The sequence below is a fragment of the Canis lupus genome, chromosome X (assembly GCF_048164855.1).
Source record: "Canis lupus baileyi chromosome X, mCanLup2.hap1, whole genome shotgun sequence".
Classification (NCBI taxonomy): Eukaryota; Metazoa; Chordata; class Mammalia; order Carnivora; family Canidae; genus Canis; species Canis lupus.
Window position 1 is genome coordinate 36,145,718 of NC_132876.1, and position 23,832 is coordinate 36,169,549.

General features: G+C 35.7%; 1 protein-coding gene across 9 annotated transcripts in view; it reads left to right on the forward strand.

The window, feature by feature from the left end:
• LRCH2 (leucine rich repeats and calponin homology domain containing 2) overlaps positions 1-23,832 on the forward strand; it is a 215,155-nt gene that overhangs the window by 60,992 nt on the left and 130,331 nt on the right. For 5 of the 9 annotated variants that reach the window (XR_012026630.1, XR_012026631.1, XM_072817653.1 and 2 more), the window contains exons 5-13: positions 3,536-3,641; positions 3,725-3,861; positions 7,716-7,849; positions 12,960-13,047; positions 13,544-13,655; positions 13,833-13,930; positions 14,035-14,093; positions 16,598-16,705; positions 22,014-22,091. Coding sequence is in view for 7 of the 9 variants with exons in the window: in XM_072817653.1 (XP_072673754.1) it covers positions 3,536-3,641; positions 3,725-3,861; positions 7,716-7,849; positions 12,960-13,047; positions 13,544-13,655; positions 13,833-13,930; positions 14,035-14,093; positions 16,598-16,705; positions 22,014-22,091 (920 nt within the window). In the remaining 2 variants the exon portion in view is untranslated. The remainder of the gene's footprint in view (positions 1-3,535; positions 3,642-3,724; positions 3,862-7,715; positions 7,850-12,959; positions 13,048-13,543; positions 13,656-13,832; positions 13,931-14,034; positions 14,094-16,597; positions 16,706-22,013; positions 22,092-23,832) is intronic. The other 4 variants (XM_072817657.1, XM_072817655.1, XM_072817656.1 and 1 more) reach the window with 2 other exon arrangements.

Here is a 23,832-nt window from a genome sequence, read left to right on the forward strand (position 1 = left end):
TAAGGTCTGTTTTTCTGTAGCTTAAACATAATTGTTACTTTTATTCCCTTCTATATTTTCTGTATTTCTATTCTTTGTTACTTTTTATTTTTAGCTTTTTGTTTATTTATTTTTATTTATTTTATTTAAATTCAATTTGCCAACATATAGTATAACACCCAGTGCTCATCCCATCACCGTGCCCTCCTTAGTATCCATCACCCAGTCACCCCATCCCCCAATCTCCTCCCTTTCCACATATTTTTAGCTATTTCTATCCTGAAAATGTTTCTTTTTATTAAAGTCCTTTTTAACATTATATTTACAAATGAACAGAAGATTCTGGAGGTGATTTAACAAATTCATAATAAAAGGGGACCGATATCTTCTTTGACTTGGACACTGTTACACTTTATTCTATGGCTGTAAAAGTTCTTTTTCTTTTATTTCATTCAGTTTTTGGCCCTGTGTTCTAAATTGCATTACACGAGATAGTTTTTAAATAAAATTTAAAAAATATTTAGGACTTTTAGATTTATTCTAGTATTTTTAGCTACATAGAATGTTTTTAAACTATTAAATACCATATTTCACTAGGCACTATAAAATTATTGTGCTTTTATTTAAATTTTTGAAATAAGTAACAGTGGATAGATAGCATTAGGATGGCTAATTGACAGTTGTAAAGCACATAATGAATTTATGGGTATTATCTGTCATGGGAATGTTTCCCATGACAGTCTTCCACAAGAATGTGGTAGCCAACTCAGTGAAATTCTGTCCTTAGAAACCTAGGAAATATACTTAGGTTCCAATATCCAGTAGAGTATTTTATAGAGTATCCATTGGTGAGTAGGTCAGTTTTTTTGTGCTTGGGTTTATTTCTTCTGGGCAGCTATCAAATTTCTATGAATTTTTTGTATGGAAATCTCCAGTATTAGAAACTTTTTTTTTTTTAAGATTTTATTTATTTATTCACAAGAGACACACAGAGAGAGAGAGGCAGAGACACAGGCAGAGGGAGAAGCAGGCTCCATGCAGGGAGCCCCATGTGGAACTCTATCCCGGGTCTCCAGGATCACACTCTGGGCTGATGGCGGCGCTAAACCGCTGAGCCACCCAGGCTGCCCATAGAAACTTTTTTATAGGAAGCAGTCGTTTTAAATTTTTAAAAGATTTTATTTATTCATTTGACAGAGAGAGAGAGCGTGCAACAGGGGGTAGCAGCAGGCAGAAGGAGAGGGAGAGCAGGAGAAGCCTGATATGGGGCTCCATCCCAGGACCCCAGGATCATGACCTGAGCCTAAGGCAGATGCTTAACTGACTAAGTCACCCAGGTACCTTGCAGTAGTAGTAATTTAAAGGCCATTTTCCCCAAATTTTATTATCTTTCATTTGGATAATAGTCTATTCTCAACATGGCAGTTAAGGTGATCCTGTCAAAACATAAATCAGATCATGTCATATCTCTGTTTAAAAGTTTCTGGTTCCTGGACACCTGGGTTGCTGAGCGGTTGGGCGTTTGCCTTCGGCTCAGGGCATGATCCTGGAGTTCCAGCATCCAGTCCTGCATTGGGCTCCTGGCAGGGAGCCTTCTTCTCCCTCTGCCTATGTCTCTGCCTCTCTCTCCGTGTCTCTCATGAATAATTAAATAAAGTCTTAAAAAAAAAGTTTCTGGTTCCTGTTCAGATCTCTCCGAGTAAAAGCCTAAGTTGTACCCCTCTCCCCAGTTTAGTCTCCTTCCTTGCTCACTTCCTTCTAGTTACACTGTATTTCTTGCTGTTCTTTAGTTCATGTCAGGCATGTTTTGCCTAAGAGTCTTTTTACAGTTATTGTTCCTTATGTTCCTTTCTTAAATATTGGCATGGCTCTGTTAATACTGCTCAAACATCAGCTTCTCCACGAGGCAATCTTTAAAAAAAATTTTTTTTAAAAGATTTTATTTATTTGAGGAGAGAGAGAATGAGGAAAAAAAGCACAAGCAGGGAAGGGGCAGAGGGAGAGGGAGAAACAGACTCGTCACCCAGCAGGGAGCCCAACATAGGGATTGATCCCAGGACTGCAAAGATCAGGATCCTAGCCAATCAGAGCAGACGCTTAACTTACCAAGCTACCGAGGCACCCCTCTGTGAGGCAATCTAAATTGCTAATATCCCTCCTCATTGCTATTACACTGCCATTTTCCTTTATCTTGCTGTTTTTCTTATTCACAGCACTTACCATGTTACGTAACATATATTAATGGCAGCACCTGTCATATTATATAATCTAATCTCTTTGCTAGAATATAAGCTCCACAAAGAGCTGTGAGGGTAGGAATTTTGGTTGGCTTTATTTCTTGGTGTGTCCCCAGCACCTAAAACTGGGCCTAGCAAATAATTGGTATTTGATGATAAGTGTTTGTCACTGAATGAAGATGCCTTAGATACAATTTGAAAGAAGTATGTAGGATACATTTTTCTTATCATCTTAGTTGTATTGGATTTTCCCTACACGGCTTTAATATTCTTTTGAATTTACCCTTCTGCTTTTTTTATTTTTGGTAAAACTGAATGTATGTGCCACTCTTCTCCCTCCACGCTAACTAATATCATTTCCAGTGAAAGTTGGAAATTAGGGGCAGTTGCAGTCGAATGTGAATTTCATTTGCAATGTGTCTGGAATGACTGCCCTATGAGATCTTGTTGAAGATTATTCTTCAAGGGGAGGAAGAGGAGAGCACAATTAAGCTGTCTCTTATTATGGAAAACTGGTATCATTTACCTTTGAATCAGGACTTGGATTTTCATTTAACCTTGAGATATTTCAGATTCGGTGCTAGAAAGTCATTGGGTTATGATGTGAACCACAGAATTTTGAGATTGTAACTCCTCATATTTTGTATCCCTTTGAGAAAGAGGTCCATAGTCTTTGATTCTCTAGCTCAAGTCTGTAAATCCTTGACTCTCAGTTTCTGCCCAACAGAGTAACTCAAAAATACTGTAATTGACAAATTATCATAGTGATTGATAGTTGTTTTTTATTTTATCTCTGAATGAAGAGTACCTGGATTATCCTTTTTTTTTTTTTTTTTTTTTTAATTTATGGTAGTCACAGAGAGAAAGAGAGAGGGGCAGAGACATAGGCAGAGGGAGAAGCAGGCTCCATGCACCGGGAGCCCGATGTGGGATTCGATCCCGGGTCTCCAGGATCGTGCCCTGGGCCAAAGGCAGGCGCCAAACCGCTGCACCACCCAGGGATCCCTACCTGGATTATCCTTATTTCTGGTTTTGGTTGGCGAGAACGGTCTTCAGTTGAGATTTCCAAAAGGCTGAATTATGTAGTACTAAATTATAACTTCACAATGTTGCACAGAAACATTTGTTAACTGTGTTAGATTGACTTCATGATGTAATATAAATAGAAATCTGCCAGATAATCCATTTTTAGAGAAACCATATTTGAGGTAACTTTGCACTGTAGGTAATAGGTAACAGCTATTAGCTGTGTGCTTTAATTTTAAAATGGATATAGGTCTGTATTTCTAAGTTTGTTATAATTTTCTTATTTTCCTTAGGATATTAGCTGCAATGAGATTCAAGTCCTTCCCCAACAAATGGGAAAATTACATTCACTTAGAGAGCTAAATATAAGAAGAAATAATCTTCATGTGTTGCCAGATGGTAAGATGCTCATTATTTTTACTGAAATGAATAAGAGAGGAACTGTGTCAAATTTAACTTAATTATTTTTCATTTCTAAACAGAATTAGGAGATCTTCCCTTAGTCAAGTTGGATTTCTCTTGTAATAAAGTGACCGAAATCCCAGTTTGTTACAGGAAGCTGCATCATTTACAAGTAATGATTTTGGATAACAATCCATTGCAAGTACCACCAGCACAGGTTTGTAATAAAAATATGATACTTATTTCTTCTATTTTTGTTCATAATTATACATCAAATTGATAAATCAAAAAACATTAGAATTAGGAGTCACTTTGTTGTTGAGGCTTTATTGTCTAGAGGAGTTTTTCTGAAAAGTAACTTTTGCACTTTGGTAGGAATTTTAGCTTAGCTTCTAGAGAATAGGATTTAGAAAACCCATATCTGTAATTCTGTTTGTCAGTGTTCTTTTAAAAACATAGACTGTGGAGTCTTTTTGCATCTCTCCTACTCAGGTATGTATCTACTTGACATTTGTTGTATGATTGATTGGAACAGATTCTCAGCACTGATAGATGGAATCCTAACAGAAAGTACAAGATACGAGTGGAAAAGTAATGATTCAGCCTTTTAGTTGGAGGATTAAATCCACATGGAATCTATTGAAATGAGAGTAAAGGATCATACTAAGATAAAAACCCATAAAGCCAAAGAATGAGAGAGAAGAGGGTAACAGAGGAGAGATGGCAACAGAATTTTGGAAAATGGAAGATGGATGAAATAGCAGAAACTAGGGTCTTTACTTACACTGGCACGAGAGAATCTGGCCAAGGAGGCACATGGCAGTGAAATGCCAACCCCTAATCTACTTCCAAGCTATGGTCCCTGGATCATGGTTTGCATCCATCCAGAAGAAGGGTTGCCTTTTTCTTGCTGCTTGCCACATGTGGCTATTGAGTAATTGAATCATGGTTGGTTCGACTAAAGAACCCAAATTTAAATGTAATCTTATTTTGATTAATTTAAAGTTAAATAGCTTTATGTGACTAGTGGCCACTGTATTGGACACCACAGGACTAAGACTTACACTCTCAGATTCTTATCCTTAGCTTTGCAGCTAAGTGATTGGCCCTCACTTGCCTTAACAGAAGCCTGGGTTTTTTTCAGTAGTAGAATATGTAGGTAGATTCTCTCAGATTCTCTCCCTTGTGTCAGTGGCCAAATGTTTATTGTTCCTGGCCTCAGCAGAATGTTTTCTTGGTCATAATACTGTAAATACTAGATTTTGATTTAATGAGAAATTGTGATATAGTTATAAAATAGCAGAGATATATCTAGTGCCTACTGTGTTCCAGGTACTTTATATGCATTAATTTATTTAATTCTTGTAGTAACCCTATAGAACAGGTATTGTCATTATACCTCATTTTATATATGAGGAGGCAAAGACATAGAAGTTAAGCAACTTATTCATTGCCACATAGCTAGCATGAGGTACAGCTGGTTTCAAACATAGGCAGTCTGACTCGAGTCCATGTTCTAACCACTATGCTATGCTTCTGAAGAAGGAGGAAGTAAGGTGAGTGTGGTGAGTTAGGTATGGTGGTGTTGATGATATTTGATATAGTGGTGGGTAGTGGTAGTGTAAGAAATCTAAGTCCTTGTTTTCCATAGGAAAACCTCAATAAATAAGATCTATAACTAGAAAATAAAACAGTAGAACCATGTTACTCATAAATATAAAAATAAATAGCAGAAAAACAACTAAGAGTTGATATGTGGGGACTAGGTTTTAGAGACTGAAAGGAGTGGAATGGGGGTTTAATGTTTTGTTATCAGTTTTATAATTCTCTTTGATTTTAAAACTATGTACATGAATTACTACAATAAAAAATTTATGGGGGATCTCTGGGTGGCTCAGCGGTTTAGCGCCTGCCTTCGACCCAGGGTGTGATCTTGGAGTCCCGGGATCTAGTCCAACATCAGGCTCCCTGCATGGGGCCTGCTTCTAGCCTCTGCCTGTGTCTCTGCCTTTCTCTCTCTCTCTGTGTCTCTCATGAATAAATAGATGGAATCTTTAAAAAAAAATTTATGTAAGGTGGTGCCTGGGTGGCTCAGTCGGTTAAGCATGTGACTTCGGTTAAGCATGTGACTTCAGCTCAGGTCATGATCTCAGGGTCCTGGGATTGAGCTCTGTATAGAGCTCCTTGCTCAGCGAGGAGTCTGCTTGTCCCTCTCCCTTGGTCCCTCTCCCTTGGCCCCTCTCCCTGCTCATGCTCTCTTTCTCAGATCAGTCAATCAATCAATCAATCAATAAAATCTTTTAAAAAATTTATGAAACAAAATAATTCACCAGTATTTAATTTGGTAATGAAAGATAATTAGGTTTTGGTTTATCCAGATGATGGAGTATGTTTTAATTGGTAATGTATTTGTATTCTAATAGCTCAGCAGTTTTCCCTTTTTTTTTTTTAAAGATTTTATTTATTTATTCATGAGAGAAACAGAGAGAGAGAGGCAGAGACACAGACAGAGTTGGAGAAGCAGGCTCCAAGCAGGAAGCCCGACATGGGACTTGATCCTGGGTCTCCAGGATCACACCCTGGGCTGAAGGTAGTGCCAAACCACTGAGCCACCCGGGCTGCCCAGTTTTTCCTTTTAAATGAAATTTTTCAGTGGTCAGTTCAGATTTGGTATTTGTTATCTAAGAAACATTCTTCCTTTATCCCAGGGATGATAATTACTTTAAATGTACTTTTCTTACTCTTTTGTTTCTTACTGTTTTCTTTGTTGATTATTTTTGCATATATTTATAGGTTATGTGAGCCCATAAAACAAAACATTTTTGATTATAGTTTTCTTAACTTTTTTCTTTAAAGTACTACACCCAGTGTGGGGCTTGAACTCATCACCGCACAAAATCAAGAGTTGTATGTTCTTCCAACCGAGCCAGCCAGGTGCCCCTTAATTATAGTTTTTCAGAAATACTTATTTGATATTACTTACGGTGACTGAAGTTAACATTTGTAAAACTGACGTAGTGTTTTCTTACTGTTCATTGTCTTTTTTATATAGAATACTTTCTTTCACATAGTATTTTATCCCTTATTATTCCTTTTCTTCATCTCCAATGAAAATAACTTTTCACAATATTATCTTAGTTGAATTGGCCATTTAAAAATTTAGTTTATTCTAATTGGCCTACTAATGCACCTTTCAACAAATTCATTTTTCCTATATTTACATTCTTTGGATTTTACCTTTCTTCCAGTGTTTAGGCCAAACAATTTAGTGGTTCTGATAAGATTACTTTAAAGAATTACATGGTTATTTTTTTTCTGTTCTCATCACTGCAATGAATATATTTCTTTTCATTTTTTCCTAATAAAAGCAACTTTCATGAATTGTTGATTTTATATATTTAGTTGTTTGTATTTTGTACTTTTAACGAGAAAATTTTAGTGATATACAGAAAAAATAACTTTTTTCTAGTAAGAATAGAAAGCGATAGAATTTTAGTGGGTATCATTGTCAGATGTTTTCATAAAATGTAAGCAGAAATTATTAAAATACGTAAAGTACCTATTATGATTGTGATGTCTTAGCATAATTTAAGATTATTAAAATATATAAATAGCTAGGTGACATTTATTTTTGTGTTTTTTTATTAAAAAAATTTTTTTTAAAGATCTTATTTATTTTTTCATGAGAGAGAGAGAGAGAGAGGCAGAGACACAGGCAGAGGGAGAAGCAGGCTCCATGCACAGAACCTGATGTGGGACTCCATCCCAGGTCTCCAGGATCACGCCCTGGGCTGATGGCGGCGCTAAACCGCTGAGCCACCCAGTCTGCCCTGTTTTTTTTTTTTTTTTAAAGGTTTTATTTATTTATTTGTGAGAGACACAGAGAGAGAGGCAGAGACGTAGGCAGAGGGAGAAGCAGGCTCCCTGCAGGGAGCCTGATGTCGGACTTGATCCCAGGACCCTGGGATCCTGACCTGAGCCAAAGGCAGATGCTCAACCACTGAGCCACCCAGGTGCCTCTATATTTGGACGTACATAATTAAATCTACTTTCTCAATTATTTATTGACAGATATGTTTAAAGGGTAAAGTACACATATTTAAATACTTAAATATCCAAGCATGTTGCAGAATGGATAAGAAGCCAGATTCTCTGGATCTTCCATCACTGAGTAAAAGAATGCCCTCCCAGCCTCTCACAGACAGGTAATGTAATATTCTTATAGACTCATTTCATGATTGGTGTCTTTTCCATATGTAAAAGATATTTATTCATCTTGAGAGTACTGAATATACTTAGGTTGATTGGCCCAGTGTTAAAATCAATAATTGACTGAAGTGAATATCACCATCATAGAAGGAACCTCTGTGATACTAGAATAAATTTGGGATTTTCTCAGAATGCTATTACTAATATTTTAGTAGTAAAATGTAAATGTTTGATATTATAGAACAGAAACACTAATTTCTCAGCACTTGACAACTGTTAACTTACTATTATAATCACTCTATTGTACTAACCAGCATTGTAATAAGTAGTAGAATTTGACTTTGAACTGGTTAGTGGAAGAACAAGACATTTTGAGGTACCTTTCTTCTTTTCTTCATATTCTTTATTATTTATGTCTGCATCAGAGATGATTTATCATTGATATTCTGTATGATATTGGTCTTTTTCTCCTCATGAGATTTTGAAATGGTAGATTTGATTATCTGTTTTTAATTCATCTTTTTGGGATGTAGGTTGGTCTGAAAGATTTTATGAAAACAATTCCATCCAGTAGTATGGAAATCATTTGGAATGGGGTAAGACTACAGAAAGGGAGACTATATTCTTTTTCTTTTTAAAGATTTTATTTATTTATTCATGAGAGACACAGAGAGAGGCAGAGACACAGGCAGAGGGAGAAGTAGGCTCCATGCAGGGAGCCTGACATAGGACTCGATCCCAGGTCTCCAGGATCAGGCCCTGGGCTGAAGGTGGCACTAAACCATTGAGCCACCCTGGGAGACTATATTCTTGCCTGAAATGTTAAACGTTTGTCATTTTATTTGTGAAGTTTAAACTGATTGAAATGGCAGTATTTTAAGTATCGTTCTTGAATGCCCAAATGGGGCATTTTCTTGAATATTTCGGTTGCCTAAGTAGAATTAAGTATCTAAACATTATATTCAATTCCTAAGGATTATTTTGTTTCATATTATGGATGATAATAGACCAAACAATTCTATAAAAATTACACCTTATTCATACTTTAATCCCTATCAGTTTGCTTTATACTTATTTAAAAATGAATTTACTTTAGTAATGGCATACATTATACTAGTCATTTATTTATTTTACAAATATCAGTTGAAAAAAAACCCCAAGTATCAGTTGAATGCATGTTGTCAGATTCAGGGTATGTTTTGTTGAATGATACACACCTTGGTGTTGGCCCTCATGGATTCTACAGTATAGTGGAGGAGATAGCAAACAAAGGAAAGAAATGGAATACACATACATGCATACCATTTCAAATTGTGGCAAGTACTATGAAGGAAAGGAACATGTTTCAGGAGTGTGGTCAGGAAATGTCACTTTGAGAAGGTGAGGTTTTAAGTCAAGACCTGAAAGGAGAAAAGCTACCTGTGTAAAGACCAGGAGGAAGAGCATTTCAGACAAAAAGAATGACATGTGATAAGGCCTTAAGTTAGGAAGAAACTTGGTGTGTTAACGAAACTGAAAGGCTAGCATGATTGGAACAGAGAGGCTGAAGGGTACAGATATACAAGTTGATTTTGGAGAAGTAGCCAGGGCTCAAGTCATGTGGGTGCTTTGAAGGCTGTGATAAGGAGTTTGAATTTTACTTACAGTTCAGTGGGAAGTCAGTGGACAGTTACAAGCAGGGGAATAGCATGATCTGATTTATGTTAAAAAAAAAAGAAAAGCTATTTTTGCTCTTCTAAGGAGAATAGATTGCAAATAAAAGCAGAATCACAGGGACTAGTTAGGTTGTTGAAGTACTTCCAAGAGATCAAAAGGTCTTGAATAGGTGATTGCAGTAGAATTGAAAAGGAGTGTGGGATCCCTGGGTAGCTCAGTGGTTGAGCGCCTGCCTTCAGCCCAGGGTGTGATCCTGGAGTCCCAGGATCGAGTCCCACATCGGGCTCCCTGCATGGAGCCTGCTTCTCCTTCTGCCAGTGTCTCTGCGTCTCTCTCTCTCTCTCATGAATAAATAAATAAATAAATAATTTAAAAAAAAAAAGGAGTGGACAGAATTGAGATATATTTGGAGATGGTCTCTAGCAATGATGTCCAATAGAAATGTAATATGAGCTACATACATAGTTTTGCATTTTCTTGTAATCCATTAAAAAAATTAAAAATCAAACAGGTGAAATTAATTTTAATAATATGTTACTTAACCCAGTATATCTAAAATATAATTTCAACATGTATTTCATGTGAAAATATTAGTAAGATATTTCATGTTCTTTTTTTTATATTACATCATTTAAATCTCTTGTGCATTTTTCATTTATAGCACATTTCAATTTAGACTACCCATATTTCAAGTGCTCAATAGCCATATAATGGCTAGTGGCTACTATACAGGATAGTGCAGGTTAATAGAGTTTACTTAATGAGGTGACTCTGAGGTGTGCAATTTCTTACTCACAGCCTGTATTGAACTATGTAGAAAATTCTTTTATTTTTTAATTTTTTTAATTTATTTATGATAGTCACACAGAGAGAGAGAGAGAGAGAGAGAGAGAGAGAGAGGCAGAGACACAGGCAGAGGGAGAAGCAGGCTCCATGCACCGGGAGCCCGACGTGGGACTCGATCCCGGGTCTCCAGGATCGCGCCCTGGGCCAAAGGCAGGCGCCAAACCGCTGCGCCACCCAGGGATCCCCCTATGTAGAAAATTCTTGTATGCACTTTCTAATTTTACACTCATGCCTTTGACTCTGTGGTTCTTGCTACCTAGAATAATAACTTTCCATGCCTTGACTATTTTGTAAACTCTTAATTCTACATAGATAAGCATTATTGTAGTTAAGTATATCAGCTTTTGGAGTCAGACATATATGCTCATGAAGCCCTTCTCCAACTCTTGATAACTTTATGTCCTTGTGTCGTAACATCTCTAGTCCTTAGTTTTCTTATATATAAAAGGAAAATAATTATACGGATGCTGTCAGGATTAGATTAAATAAAGTATGGAGAGTGGTTAACATAGTGCCTTACTCAAACAATTCCTCAACAATTAGCTTATTACTATCATTGTCAACTATTACAAATACACATATATTTTAGTATAGTCCATGTGTATAATATTGTGCAGTGGTGTCAGGTGGATTTTGCTTCTAATCATGGTTTAACCTCTTAATTCCTCTGTAGCCTGTGTAAGTTATTTAATCTCTCTGAGCCTGTTTGTTTATTTAAAATGTTAGTAATACCCATTTCATAAGCTTGTTGTGAGAATTAAATAAGTGCTTGGCAAAAAAAAAAAATAAATAAATAAATAAATAAATAAATAAGTGCTTGGCAACTAGTTCAAGAAATGATAATTAGTAAATTTACATTTTCCCCCCAGGAAGTTAACTTTTCTAAGCTTTATTATCCTCATTTTTAGAAAGAAATAATGTGTAAATTGCAGAATGTAAGGATTATAAATAAAATATGATGAGTACCTGGCACAATAGCTAATACAGTGTAGACACCCAATAAATGCTAGCAAGTATTGCCTCTCTTCATCCTTCATGACTAAGCTCAAATGCCACTTTTTTGGCTGAGGCCTTTCCTAACCTTACCAAGAACTAATTGATTTCTTTTTTCTCATAGTACTTTGTATTTACCTTTCTCATAGTTTTCAAAATATATAAACATATTTTCCCTCTGGCTGGAAGGTTTTGAGGCCAAACATTTTTTAATTCATCTCATTTCATTTCAATCATTCAACATAGTGTCTGCCACTTACTTGTAATTGCTTAGCTAAGTTTATTGATACACTCATGAAAAGCATACAAATAAGTATTTAAGGAAGAAATATAGCATGGTGATTAAGATCAGAGACTTTAGTATTAGATAATTTGGGATCAAATTTAAACTGCCATTTGCAAGTTGCATGTCATTGGGTAACTTGTTCAATCTGTCCTGGCCTGTTTCCTCATCTGCAAAATCAGAAAACACCACCAACCTGCTAGAATTTTCATAAGGCATGTTTGAGGTATCATTTTTAAAGCACTTAGCATAATTCCTGGCACATAAAAAATGGTCTGTATAGAGCAATGCAAATTTGCATGTATGTAAATTTGGAAATTAAAGTGAAAAATATTTTGCAACCTGGGTGGCATACTGGTGGGTAATTCAGAAATTTGTAAGGACAGCTCTATCCTCATACTAAAACAATTGCTTATTTAATGCTTTGCACACTTTTTTTTTTTGCATTTTTTCTTAATTTTTATATGGGTGTTATTTATAAAGCTAAAGCATATTTTTAGAGCTAATGAAGAAACTGAATTGGAGTTAAAAAATTTTTCAATGTTCTATGATGAAATTTGTTAAACCAGAAAAATAGAAAGTTCTTTCATAAGGGTTATTTTCTAGCAGGACTCTCTGCTTTTTTGAATCTCTCAGGAGAAGTAATAGGTTAACAATGGACATTTTAAAGATTTTATTTATTTACTTTTTAGAGATAGAGCAAGAGAGAGTGCACATGTGCACAGGAGCTGGTGAGGGGAAGGAACAGAGAGAGAAGGGAAGGGAGGGCAAAAGAATCTTTTTTTTTTTTTTTTTTTTTTTTTATATTTATGATAGTCACAGAGAGAGAGAGAGGCAGAGACATAGGCAGAGGGAGAAGCAGGCTCCATGCACCAGAAGCCTGACGTAGGATTCGATCCTGGGTCTCCAGGATCGCGCTCTGGGCCAAAGGCAGGCGCTAAACTGCTGCGCCACCCAGGGATCCCCAGGGCAAAAGAATCTTAAGCAGACTCTGTGCTGAGTGTGGTACCCAACTTGGGGCTTGATCCCACAACGTTGAGATCATGACCTGAATGGAAACCAAGAGTCTAATGCCTAACTGACTGAGCCACCCAGGTGCCCCAACAGTTGACACTTTACAACAGTAAATGCATGGAAAATATTACATGAGGGATATTAATAAAATACTTATAGGAAGATTTCTGATATTTTCCCTTAATGTCTTTAGGGATCTTAGACATCAGGAGTATATGTTCTGTATTATCTAGGGAAATTTTATTTATGTATTTATTTATGTATTTATTTAAGAAGGAAACCCTAATTGCCCTTAGAATTTTCTATTTTCATAGTATGGAAGATTTTTATCCAAATAAAAATCATGGCCCTGACTCTGGAATTGGAAGTGATAATGGAGAGAAACGATTATCTACAACGGAAGTGAGTCTTTTCTATTGTTGATCTATTTTATTTTAAGAAATAAAATACCTATTTTGAAATAGGTAGACACTTGCACACACTTGATTGATTTTACTTAAAAAATGATCATTATTGGATTTTATGACTTCAAATGACAAAGGACATGTACATTTTTAGAAGCAGAACAGTAAATTTTAGCATATTAATTTTTGGTTTGAGAACTGGAGCTATAAAGCAGATATTCTACATATCCTATGTGAAATTAAAGCAACTTAATTATTGTTTTTTAAAAGATGTATTTATTTATTCATGAGAGACACAGAGAGAGAGAGGCAGAGACATAGGTGGAGGGAGAAGCAGGCTCCCTATGGGGAGCCTGATGTGGGACTTGATCCCAGGATCCCAGGATCATGCCCTGAGCCAAAGGCAGACGCTCAACCACTGAGCCACCCAAAGCAACTTAATTTTATTCTATGTTTCAAATGCCTCATTTGTGCTTTGTACTTACTCCTTTCAGCCATCAGATGATGACACAATCAGCCTTCACTCTCAAGTCTCAGAATCAAATAGAGAGCAGACATCAAGAAATGACAGTCACTCAATAGGAAGTAAACCTGATTCTCAGAAAGGTAATTCATGTGGTGCCTATTTTTATTTCATGTATATTGCCCTTATTAAAAATGCATTTTCAAAAATACAGTATCTTTGACCAGTTCTTTTATTGAGAAAATTTATTGTTGTAAACACTTAATGAAAGCACACTGTTTACAATTTATATTTTCTAATAAATATCTATCTATTTTTAGACCAGGAGGTGTATGATTTTATTGACCCCAACACAGAAGATGTAGCAGTTCCTGAACAAGGAGATGCACATATTGGTTCATATGTCTCTTTACTTAAGGTAAAGAAAACGTTGAAGAGATATTAATAACATAATAACATGTTTTCCTTGATCTCACAGAAGTACACCACACAGATTTAAAATTTAACTTTCTTTTATATAAGGGAAAAGAAAAAGGTCCTGAGAAATCTCAGAAAAATGAAGAATTGGAAGATGAAAAAAGGTAAACACACATGAATTCTCAAATTGAAATGTTACTTAAAATTAAATATTTGTTAGATATTCCTATTCGAAAGAGTACTTTGAAAGAATATGATTTTTGGTTCATTAACCTGTTATGTTCAGATAGTTAATTTGTAAGTACTTCATTTATCTGCAATCCTCAATTAAGCTGAAAATTATAGTAAGCAATTAAGCTGAGTGTAGTATATACATTTCCCCTACCCCCTAGAAGTATAATTCTATTATTATTACTGAGGAGAGCTGTACCTTCACATACATTGCTTCATTTGAGCTCTTTAGCAACTCTTTAAAATAGATGATTTTTTGCATCCTTTGGCCAATAAGGAGCAGACCTGGAGTTTCAAAAGTCTGGAACTCAGGTGTTCCAGCACTTGGTTTAATGCATTTCCTTTTCATCAGATTGGTTATAGTAATTTTAAGGGCGTTTGTTTCTGTATTTTATTAAAATCATTGCACTTTAAATCTTTTCTCTATCATTTATCTTATGAAATGATGGAATATGACGTGCCGTGTTCAGTTACTCCTTAAAGTTGCTTTGTAGCTACAGGATGGAAGGAAGGAAGGAATATTTGTTGAATACCTACCATGTGCCAGGATCTGTGCTATGTGCTTTCCCATGTTTCTTATTTATTTATTTATTTATCTTTATTAAAATTTTTTTTTTTCAGTTTAAAATTTTTTTCGCAGCCTCTACACTCAACATGGGGCTGCAACTCATGACCCCAAGATCAAGAGTAGCATGCTTTTCCAAATGAGACAGCCAGGTGCCCCAAAGATTTTTTTTTTTAATTTTATTTAAGTAATCTCTGCACCCAATATGGGGCCTGAACTCATGACCCCACGATCAAGAGTCATGTGCTCTTCTAGCTGAGCCAGCCAGGTGTCTTTCATGTTTCTTATTTAATCTTCACTAAATCCTGTAGCATTGATACCATCTCTATTTTTACAGATGAGGAAGGGGAAGCTTGGAGACTCAGAAGTTTCTTGCCTAGAATCACTTTGTGTCTACTAGAATCTAGGGTGTAAACCTAGCTCTCTGTGATCCCTAGGTTTTTCTCTTTTCTCTACATTGTGCTTCCTACAAATGACCTAATTTGTAACTTTTTAATCAGTTATGAATTAGTCATGTCTGGTTCCCCATAAGGAGGTACATTGCTTTGTCTTGTACTCTTTATATTTCATTTTTCTCTTACTTTCTCACATTATGTCATGAAGATAGTTGTATAAACTTGAATGTCACAGTGGCATACAAGATAGAGTCAAGATACAAAGTCTTAGGATATTTTAAAAAAGATTTATTTATTTATTCATGAGAGACACAGAAAGAGAGAGGCAGAGACATAGGCAGAGGGAGAAGCAGGCTCCCCGCAGGGAGCCAGATGTGGGACTCCATCCTGGATCCTGGGATCACACCCTGAGCAGAAGGCAGATGCTTAACCGCTTTGCCACCCAGGTGTCCCAAAGCTTTAGGATTTGATACTGTGTTTTATTTTTTTCCAATTTATTTATTTATTTTTAAAGATTTTATTTATTTAATCATGCGAGACACAGAGAGAGATGGAGGCAGAGACACAGGTAGAGGGAGAGGCAGGCTCCATGCAGGGAGCCCGATGTGGGACTTGATCCCAGAACTCCAGGATCGTGCCCTGAGCCAAAGGCAGACTCTCAACTGCTGAGCCACCCAGGCGTCTCTGATACTGTGTTTTAAATGAAATACCTTTGGATAAAGTTACTAGAGTTTGGAGAACAACTTATTTAAAAATTCTTTTGCTCTCTTTGAATGATTAAAAATTATGTATTTTAATGAACATTTTCCTGCAAATTGCCAATCTTACTTGGACCTATTTTACATTTCTTCTACTTAAACATTTTACATGGAGATTTTTAATATCATGATGAATAAACTGATAAAAGGAGGGTGGTTTAGTAAAATTTTCATAACATTTGATATTTGTAAAGACAGGCATACAGGGCAGCCCCGGTGGCGCAGCAGTTTGGCGCCGCCTGCAGCCTGGGGTGTGATCCTGGAGACCCGGGATCGAGGGCCACATCTGGCTTCCTGCATGGAGCCTGTTTCTCCCTCTGCCTGTGTCTCTGCCTCTCTCTCGCTCTCTCTGAATGAATAAATAAATAAATCTTTAAAAAAAAAAAGGCATACAGAGCTTTGCAGTTCTTATTACACTCAGGACTGGGAAGTATGCATTGTTAAATTACACATTTCAGAAATTATAAAATGGTAATACAATTTGCTTTGTTAATCATTAGTTATATTAATATAACCAGTATGATACATTTCCTATTGAATAGAAGATAGATATGTTTTTATATTCCTTACATACTCCTTATTTTAATGTTTAATTACAAGGACATTAGGATTTTAGCTTTTACATGATATTAAGAACGAACAAATGGTTTCTGTTTCTGGAAGCTGGCATAAAATATCTGCCTTACTTTTTGGATAACCGTGTTTGTGTCACCTTTCAGACTTGGGAAAGAACAGTTACTTGCAGAGGAAGAGGATGATGATTTGAAGGAAGTAACTGATTTGAGGAAAATAGCCGCTCAGTTATTGCAGCAAGAGCAGAAGAACAGGTATTTTTTCAGTAATGAGATTTAAATAGGCAGACTTTATAATCATTAAATGATCATTTAAAAATTATCAAATGAAGATTCCAGTAAACAATAGGATCATCTTAAGATCTATGTCAAGGAACTAACTACTAAAAGATAATAGGAAATACTTAGGAGAGAAATGTTAAGTTATATACACAATTGACAAATACTTCATACTCACACAGTCATTTTATTTAATTATTGTGTAGATGTCTCCTTTTTATTCCTGTGTGCTAAATAATAACTGATTTGTTTTTTGATACTCATTTTAGCTCACAATAGCATTACATACATTATAAGTGTTTTCCCCCAAGTACATGTCATGTATCTGTAGTGCACTTTTTATTATATTCCAGATTACTTGGGATATGTGTAAACTCCTTAGAATTGAATGGAATTACATAATGGTTGATGAAATCAACATGATGATTTGAAGGTCACAGTTACTTTGGTCTGTTACTTGGTCAATGACGATTTCTCCCTCTGGCTGGGCTTTCTCCAAATATATAGCATTGGCAATAAGGAAGGCATTGTATGAATGAGTATAAAATCAATGCATTTTAATTATTTTATTTTACTATTATTATTATTATTTTTAAGATTTTGTTTATTTATTCATGAGAAACACACACACACAGAGAGAGAGAGAGAGAGAGAGAGAGGCAGAGACACAGGCAGAGGGAGAAGCAGGCTCCATGCAGGGAGCCCGACGTGGGACTTGATCATGGGTCTCCAGGATCACACCCTGGGCTGAAGGTGGTGCTAAACCGCTGAGCCACCCGGGCTTCCCTTAATACTATTTTTTTAAGATTTTATTTATTTATCTGTACGAGACATAGAGGCAAAGACATAGGCAGAAAGAGAAGCAGGCTCCCTGAGGGGAGCCTGATACGGGACTCCATCCCAGGACTCCGGGATCACAACCTGAGCCAAAGGCAGACGCTCAACCACTGAGCCACCGAGGTGTCCCACACATCCATTTTTAATACAGAAGTTCTCTGTGCTGCAGAGGGTTAGCTATTATTCCATCTTCATGTACTGAGAGAATTGCATTTATAGTTTTGAAACAAAGAAGATCTGAGTGGTTTTTTTTTGTTTTGAGAAAATTAAAATAATAATTAAAAAATAATTTTTGTACATTTACATGGGTAATTAATAAGTATTTTGCTTTTTTTTTAAGATTTTATTTATTCATTCATGAGAGACCCAGAGAGAAAGAGAGAGGCAGAGACACAGGCAGAGGGAGAAGCAGGCTTTATGCAGGGACCCTGATGCGGGACTCAGTCCCAGGATCCCAGGATCATGACCTGAGCCAAAGGCAGATGCTCAACCACTGAGCCATCCAGGTGTTCCTGGCATTTGCTTTTATATATGGTTTGAAAAATAATTACTATTGAAACTCATCAAATTGCAAATGTCTGGTTTTAAGGGCCACTATTTTAAAAAAATAATTACTAAACATCCTTTTTGGTGAAGCTACTGCATTTATAGAATGAAAAACCATACTAGAAAATAGCAATCTTTTTTATCCCTTCTATATCTAATGTATCCTCATAACCAGCTTATGGTTTTCTTCTATTATTGTCACCCTTTTCTGTGAAATTTATTTTCTAATCCTTTCGTGTGATTCATTTCTAATGGGCTTTTTAAAATATTGGTTACTTGTGGGGTTATGTATGTTTTCCCCCTCCAACATAATCAAGGTATTGATCGCCCCCATAGTTTAAGAGGTTTGATGAAGCAAGCCACCACCTACTCTTGTAGCTTACAAAATAGTTGAGTTTCTGTCTCTTCTACCCAACAGGTGAAATAATTGTATTTATCATTATGAGCAGAGAATACTGATTTTAAAAGAACCCACAGCAATATTTATTTCTCTGATTCTGTTAAGAATAGCATTTGAGTGCATAATTGTAGATTTTAACGATGTCATATATATCATTTCTATATTTTTCAGTTTTCTACCATTCATCTATTTCTGTAACTGGAATTATTCTTTTAGCTTAGAAACAATATCAAATGATATTTCATAGGTTATATTTTTGTGATGGTTTTATAATCTTTACAAAATAGCGCCTGGCATTGTGCCTTGTACATGGTAGGTTCTCAGTAATACTCAGTGAATTGATTGCTTGAAAGTGAGATTAACAAATTTAAAACTAATAGGAACCATTAATTTAGTTGTGTTCTTTCTAAATAACTTGTTATTTGTTTAGATGTATGAGAAAGTCATTTCTTTATCTCTGATGTTTCTCTTCATCTCCCTTTTCAGATGTTAGCACATATGAATATGAAATTTTATTTATTTATTTATTTATTTATTTATTTATTTAAGATTTTATTTATTTACTCATAGACACAGAGAGAGAGGCAGAGATACAGGCAGAGGGAGAGGGAGAAGCAGGCTCCATGCAGGGAGCCCGACGTGGGACCTGATCCTGGGTCTCTAGGATCACACCCCAGGCTGCAGGTGGCGCCAAACCGCTGTGCCACTGGGGCTGCCCCGAATATGAAATTTTTAAGATAAATATTAATATGCAATGATATTAATGTAATAATTGTCTTATTTTGGAAGGCATTAAAATATTTATATGTGGTCATACTATAAAGAGCACATTTAACTTTAAAAATCAATAATTTATAGACAATTTAAATAAGATACTGGGGCCTCTTCTGTTAATGGCTGACTTAAACTGATCTTAGGATTTTTTAATGCTAAATCTAGTATTTTCTTCACTGAATAATCTCTCATTTCTTCTAAAATATGTTACTGTCGCTCACATCTCTCAGAAGTAGGTAATTAAAATTCTTGTTTGCTATTACAGTTCTTGATTTGAGTGAAAAAAAAAAAATCAAAAGTAATCTTCCATCCCTTAGAGGATTTGATGTTAATTATACCTTCTCTGGTTGTAGATTTTCTCTTTCACATTGTATTGTGTTTTAGATTTCCACTTTATTAATGAAGAGTCTGAAATGCTATTTAAAATGCAAGTCAGGGGGATCCCTGGGTGGCTCAGCGGTTTAGCACCTGCCTTCGGCCCCGGGCATGATGCTGGAGTCCCGGGATCAAGTCCCACACCGGGCTCCATGCATGGAGCCTGCTTCCTCCTCTGCCTGTGTCTCTGTCTCTCATCTCTCATGAATAAATAAAATAAAATCTTTAAAAAAAATAAAATAAAATGCAAGTCAGTGATGCCTGGGTGGTTCAGGCAGTTAAGCACCTGACTCTTGACTTCGGCTTAGATCATGATCGAGCCCTGCGTCAGGCTCTGTGCTCATTGCAGAGTCTGCTCGAGATTCTTTTTCCCTCTCCCTCTGCCCCTCTTGCTGCTTGCTTGTGTTTTTTGTCCTCTCTCTCTAAATAATAAATCAATAAAATCTTAAACAAGATAAAATAAAATTGTAAGTCAATCAGGAGTCACAACATTTCATTTTAGGCTTTAGCACAGTCTTGTAATGCTGTTGTTGTTGTTTGTCTTGATTTTAAATGATTTATGTGGAGTAAGATTACCCTCGCATATCAGAAAGTACCACCTAGAACTCCTACACCATATGCTACTTAACAGTTCTTTAGCTAGCTACTATTTGAAGGTAAATGTAGTGTTAGTTCTCTGCGAACAGAAGCCATGCATGTACTCCCAAATTAAAGGCAATTAAAAAACTGCTTAGGTTGACTTCAGTGGTGATTTTCTGAAAGCAACTTTGCCAATTGTTTAGTTCATACTGTTCTTAAAAGTGTCTTTTATTCTTTAAGCAAGTTTATACTAGTACCAGGTTGATGAAACTACTCTAGGAAAATTAACAAGAGGATAATGCACAGAATTAATAGTGAAAAAGAACAGGAAAGGAGATAAAATAAACTATCCAGTAGATTATTTTATCATAAGTGTTCAAAGTCTGAAGGCTAGTTTTTAGAAGACTGCTCCCTCTTTGAGATGCATAGATTAAGCTACTTTGTTTTGACAGTTTATTGTTGTTTTTTTTTTTAGAAGCTAATCTTTATTCCTCTTATTAAAATACTGAATTTTTTCTACTTGTATTTGAGTGTATTGAAGTCCCTCTGAATTAGTGAAGCTCCCTATATTAAAATAGCTATTCTGGGGCAGCCTCGGTGGCCCAGCGGTTTAGTGCTGCCTTCAGCCCAGGGTGTGATCCTGGAGACCTGGGATCGAGTCCCATGTCAGGCTCCCTGCATGGAGCCTGCTTCTCCCTCTGCCTGGTCTCTGCCTCTCTCTCTCTCTGTGTCTGTCATGAATAAATAAATAAATAAATTTTTAATAAATCTTAAAAAAATAGCTATTCTGTAAGTTTTTAATCTTCACTATAATTTGGGGAATTAAAAAAACTATCATCTTAAAAAATTATTGTAATGTTCTTCTCTAAATTACTTAGCTAATTCTTCAAATTTCCACCAACCCTCTTATCTATTTTATTGTTAGGGAAATAGTTACTGTTCTCTATTTTTTCTTAAAGATTTTATTTATTTTGGGGGATTGAGGGGCTGAGGGAGAGAGAGAGAGAGTCTCAAGTAGACTCTGTGCTGAGCATGGAGCCCAACATGGGGCTCAATCTCATGACCCTGAGATCATGACCTAAGCCAAAATCAAGAGTTGGATGCTTAACTGACTGAGCCACCCAGATGCCCCCTGTTCATTTTCTTATATAGATATTCTTATTATGTGGCTGAATAAGTTGATATTTAGCTGGCTTCTTAAAATTTGTGTGGTATCACCATAAAGAAAGGATTATGTGAGCTTTTGCAGTGAATAGCTTCAATTGAATATTTCCCATTGCATGTTCATTCCTGGTAACTTGTATAGTATTTTCTATTATGTCTTTCTTTTTCATAATTATTTTATTTACAGCTAAGTGTGTCCTGAGAGTTTTCACATATTGTGGAAAGATGTGCTTCTTAGTACTATGTAATATGGCTAAATAAAAAAAAAGTAGTTTTGAAAAGTTATATTGAAGTATAATTAAGGATCATGGGAAAGGAAAATCACATTTTGAGAAGTTTCTTATTTTGGTTTAGAATTATAGAAATTATAAACATAACTTATTTCATGTGATTTTTTTTTTCCCTGATCATATATATGACTATTCCAGTTCGAGGAGCATCACGTTGACCTCTAGCTTGTTATTACTAATTAGGTAGTTTTCTCAACCCTTGAAATCTATCCATTTTTTCTTTTTTGCTTGCTTTACTAATGACTTACCTGTCCTCTCCCAAAACATCTTACTTCTCCCACCTTTTGGTTTGGTTGATGTACGGGAAATGTCAATACAGATGGAGGCCTTTGTGTAATAGAGCATCATTCAGTGAAAAACTCTTCCAGAGGACCAGAGCAGCAGGACATGCATCAAGGTATCTAGAGTTTGTGGAAGCCTTAAGTATTAAGGGGCCAGGTTGGTGCAGCTGAATTTTATAGTCATTTACTTAAAATACAGTACTAGTAACTGGATTAGGGAAATGTGTTTATTATCTAGAACAGATATTTAGATACAGCACATGTTTATTTTGACTTTGAGTATCAGAGTAAAACATTAAATATCCACATACAAACAGACTTTTACATAGGAAAATTCTCACATATATTTTATTGGTAAATGGGTCTCAACTTTTTTTCATCTTTCTGCTTCAGTATGACTCATATACATCAGTAATCACAATGCTAGTGTGGTTTGAGGAGAATTCAGAATTTACTATAGTAAGGGCACTTGTAGTTTGATTCTTCCACCTCCCTCCACTGCAATAATTCTGACATTCACTCCTCAGGACAGTTCTCACTGTTATATCTCGTTTTTAAAAATCACTCTTTAAAGATGTATTTCTTCTTAATAGTCCTAGATATTTTTTACCTTAATTCTTTTGCATTTCAGGATTAAGTGCAATTTTAGTATATGTCCATACTAAGCAAAATAAAGGTGTTATTAATCTCAAAGTTGTTTGGTGCAAAGCTACATTGCATTGCCTGTGATACTTGTCCTTTGCTCCTCACTGTGATTTCCTCCTAGAGAGGCTTTAATCCATCCAAGCTAGTGAGGAAGCTGGGGTAATGAAAATTGGTTTCTTCATGTTAACCATCTTTCTGTAATTACCAACTTATCTTTAGGTTATGATATCTTTTAGTAGTAAATATGTAGTTTTATTTTTATTTTTTAAAAAGATTTTATTTATTTATTCATGAGAGACACACACAGAGAGAGGCAGAGACATAGGCAGAGGGAGAAGCAGACTCTTTGCAGGGAGCCCGATGTGGGACTTGATCCCAGGACTCCAGGATCATGCCCCAAGCCAAAGGGAGTTGCTCAACTGCTGAGCCACCCAGGCATCCCTGTAGTTTAATTTTAAATTGTTTTCTCCTCTTTATTTTGATAGTTGACATCCAAAGTTTCTTGAATAAGACATATTTTATTCCTTATAAGACTAAACTTTAAAATTGAAAAGCAAGTTACATTTAAATCTATAGTAAATAGATAAATATTAAGAACTCTTAAATATGTTAGTGACTTATGCTAAAGGAAGTTATTCATTACTTTGGACTTTGAGATTAATACTTAGAATTCTATAAAATTATGGACAAATAGTTCTCTCATGATGCTTTATCATTCCTTTTCTTTTTTGTTTTCTTCAAATATCATCTTATTTGGGTATTAAAAGTTTAATAAACTTGTGAGATTTTTTTAAAGAATTGAACTTTAACATTGGCTTTACATTTAGAATTAAGATTTGTTATTTGGCTCTTGGCAAAATGATCATCTGTTACATCAGCATAACTTGTGTTATTTGCTGTGCTGGGAAAATGAAATCAGTCATGATGGCACCTAAACAATCTGCATCTATTTATCTTCTGTCTCAGCCAAAAGTTAGATACACACAGGGCAATAGCATGCTTAGAAGATACCCAGACCTCAAGAAAAGGTTTATAAAAGAAGATGTGCGGAAGAGTTGGTGGGCTTCATTCCTTCATGATAGCCATAGGAAATATATCTAAGTGATATTTAAACATTGTTTTCTAGCAGAGATCTTCATGGACCAGATGCAGTTTATTATGGAGATCTTTTATATCATGCGTTAACACTTTTCTTTTTAATGTATTTTGGAA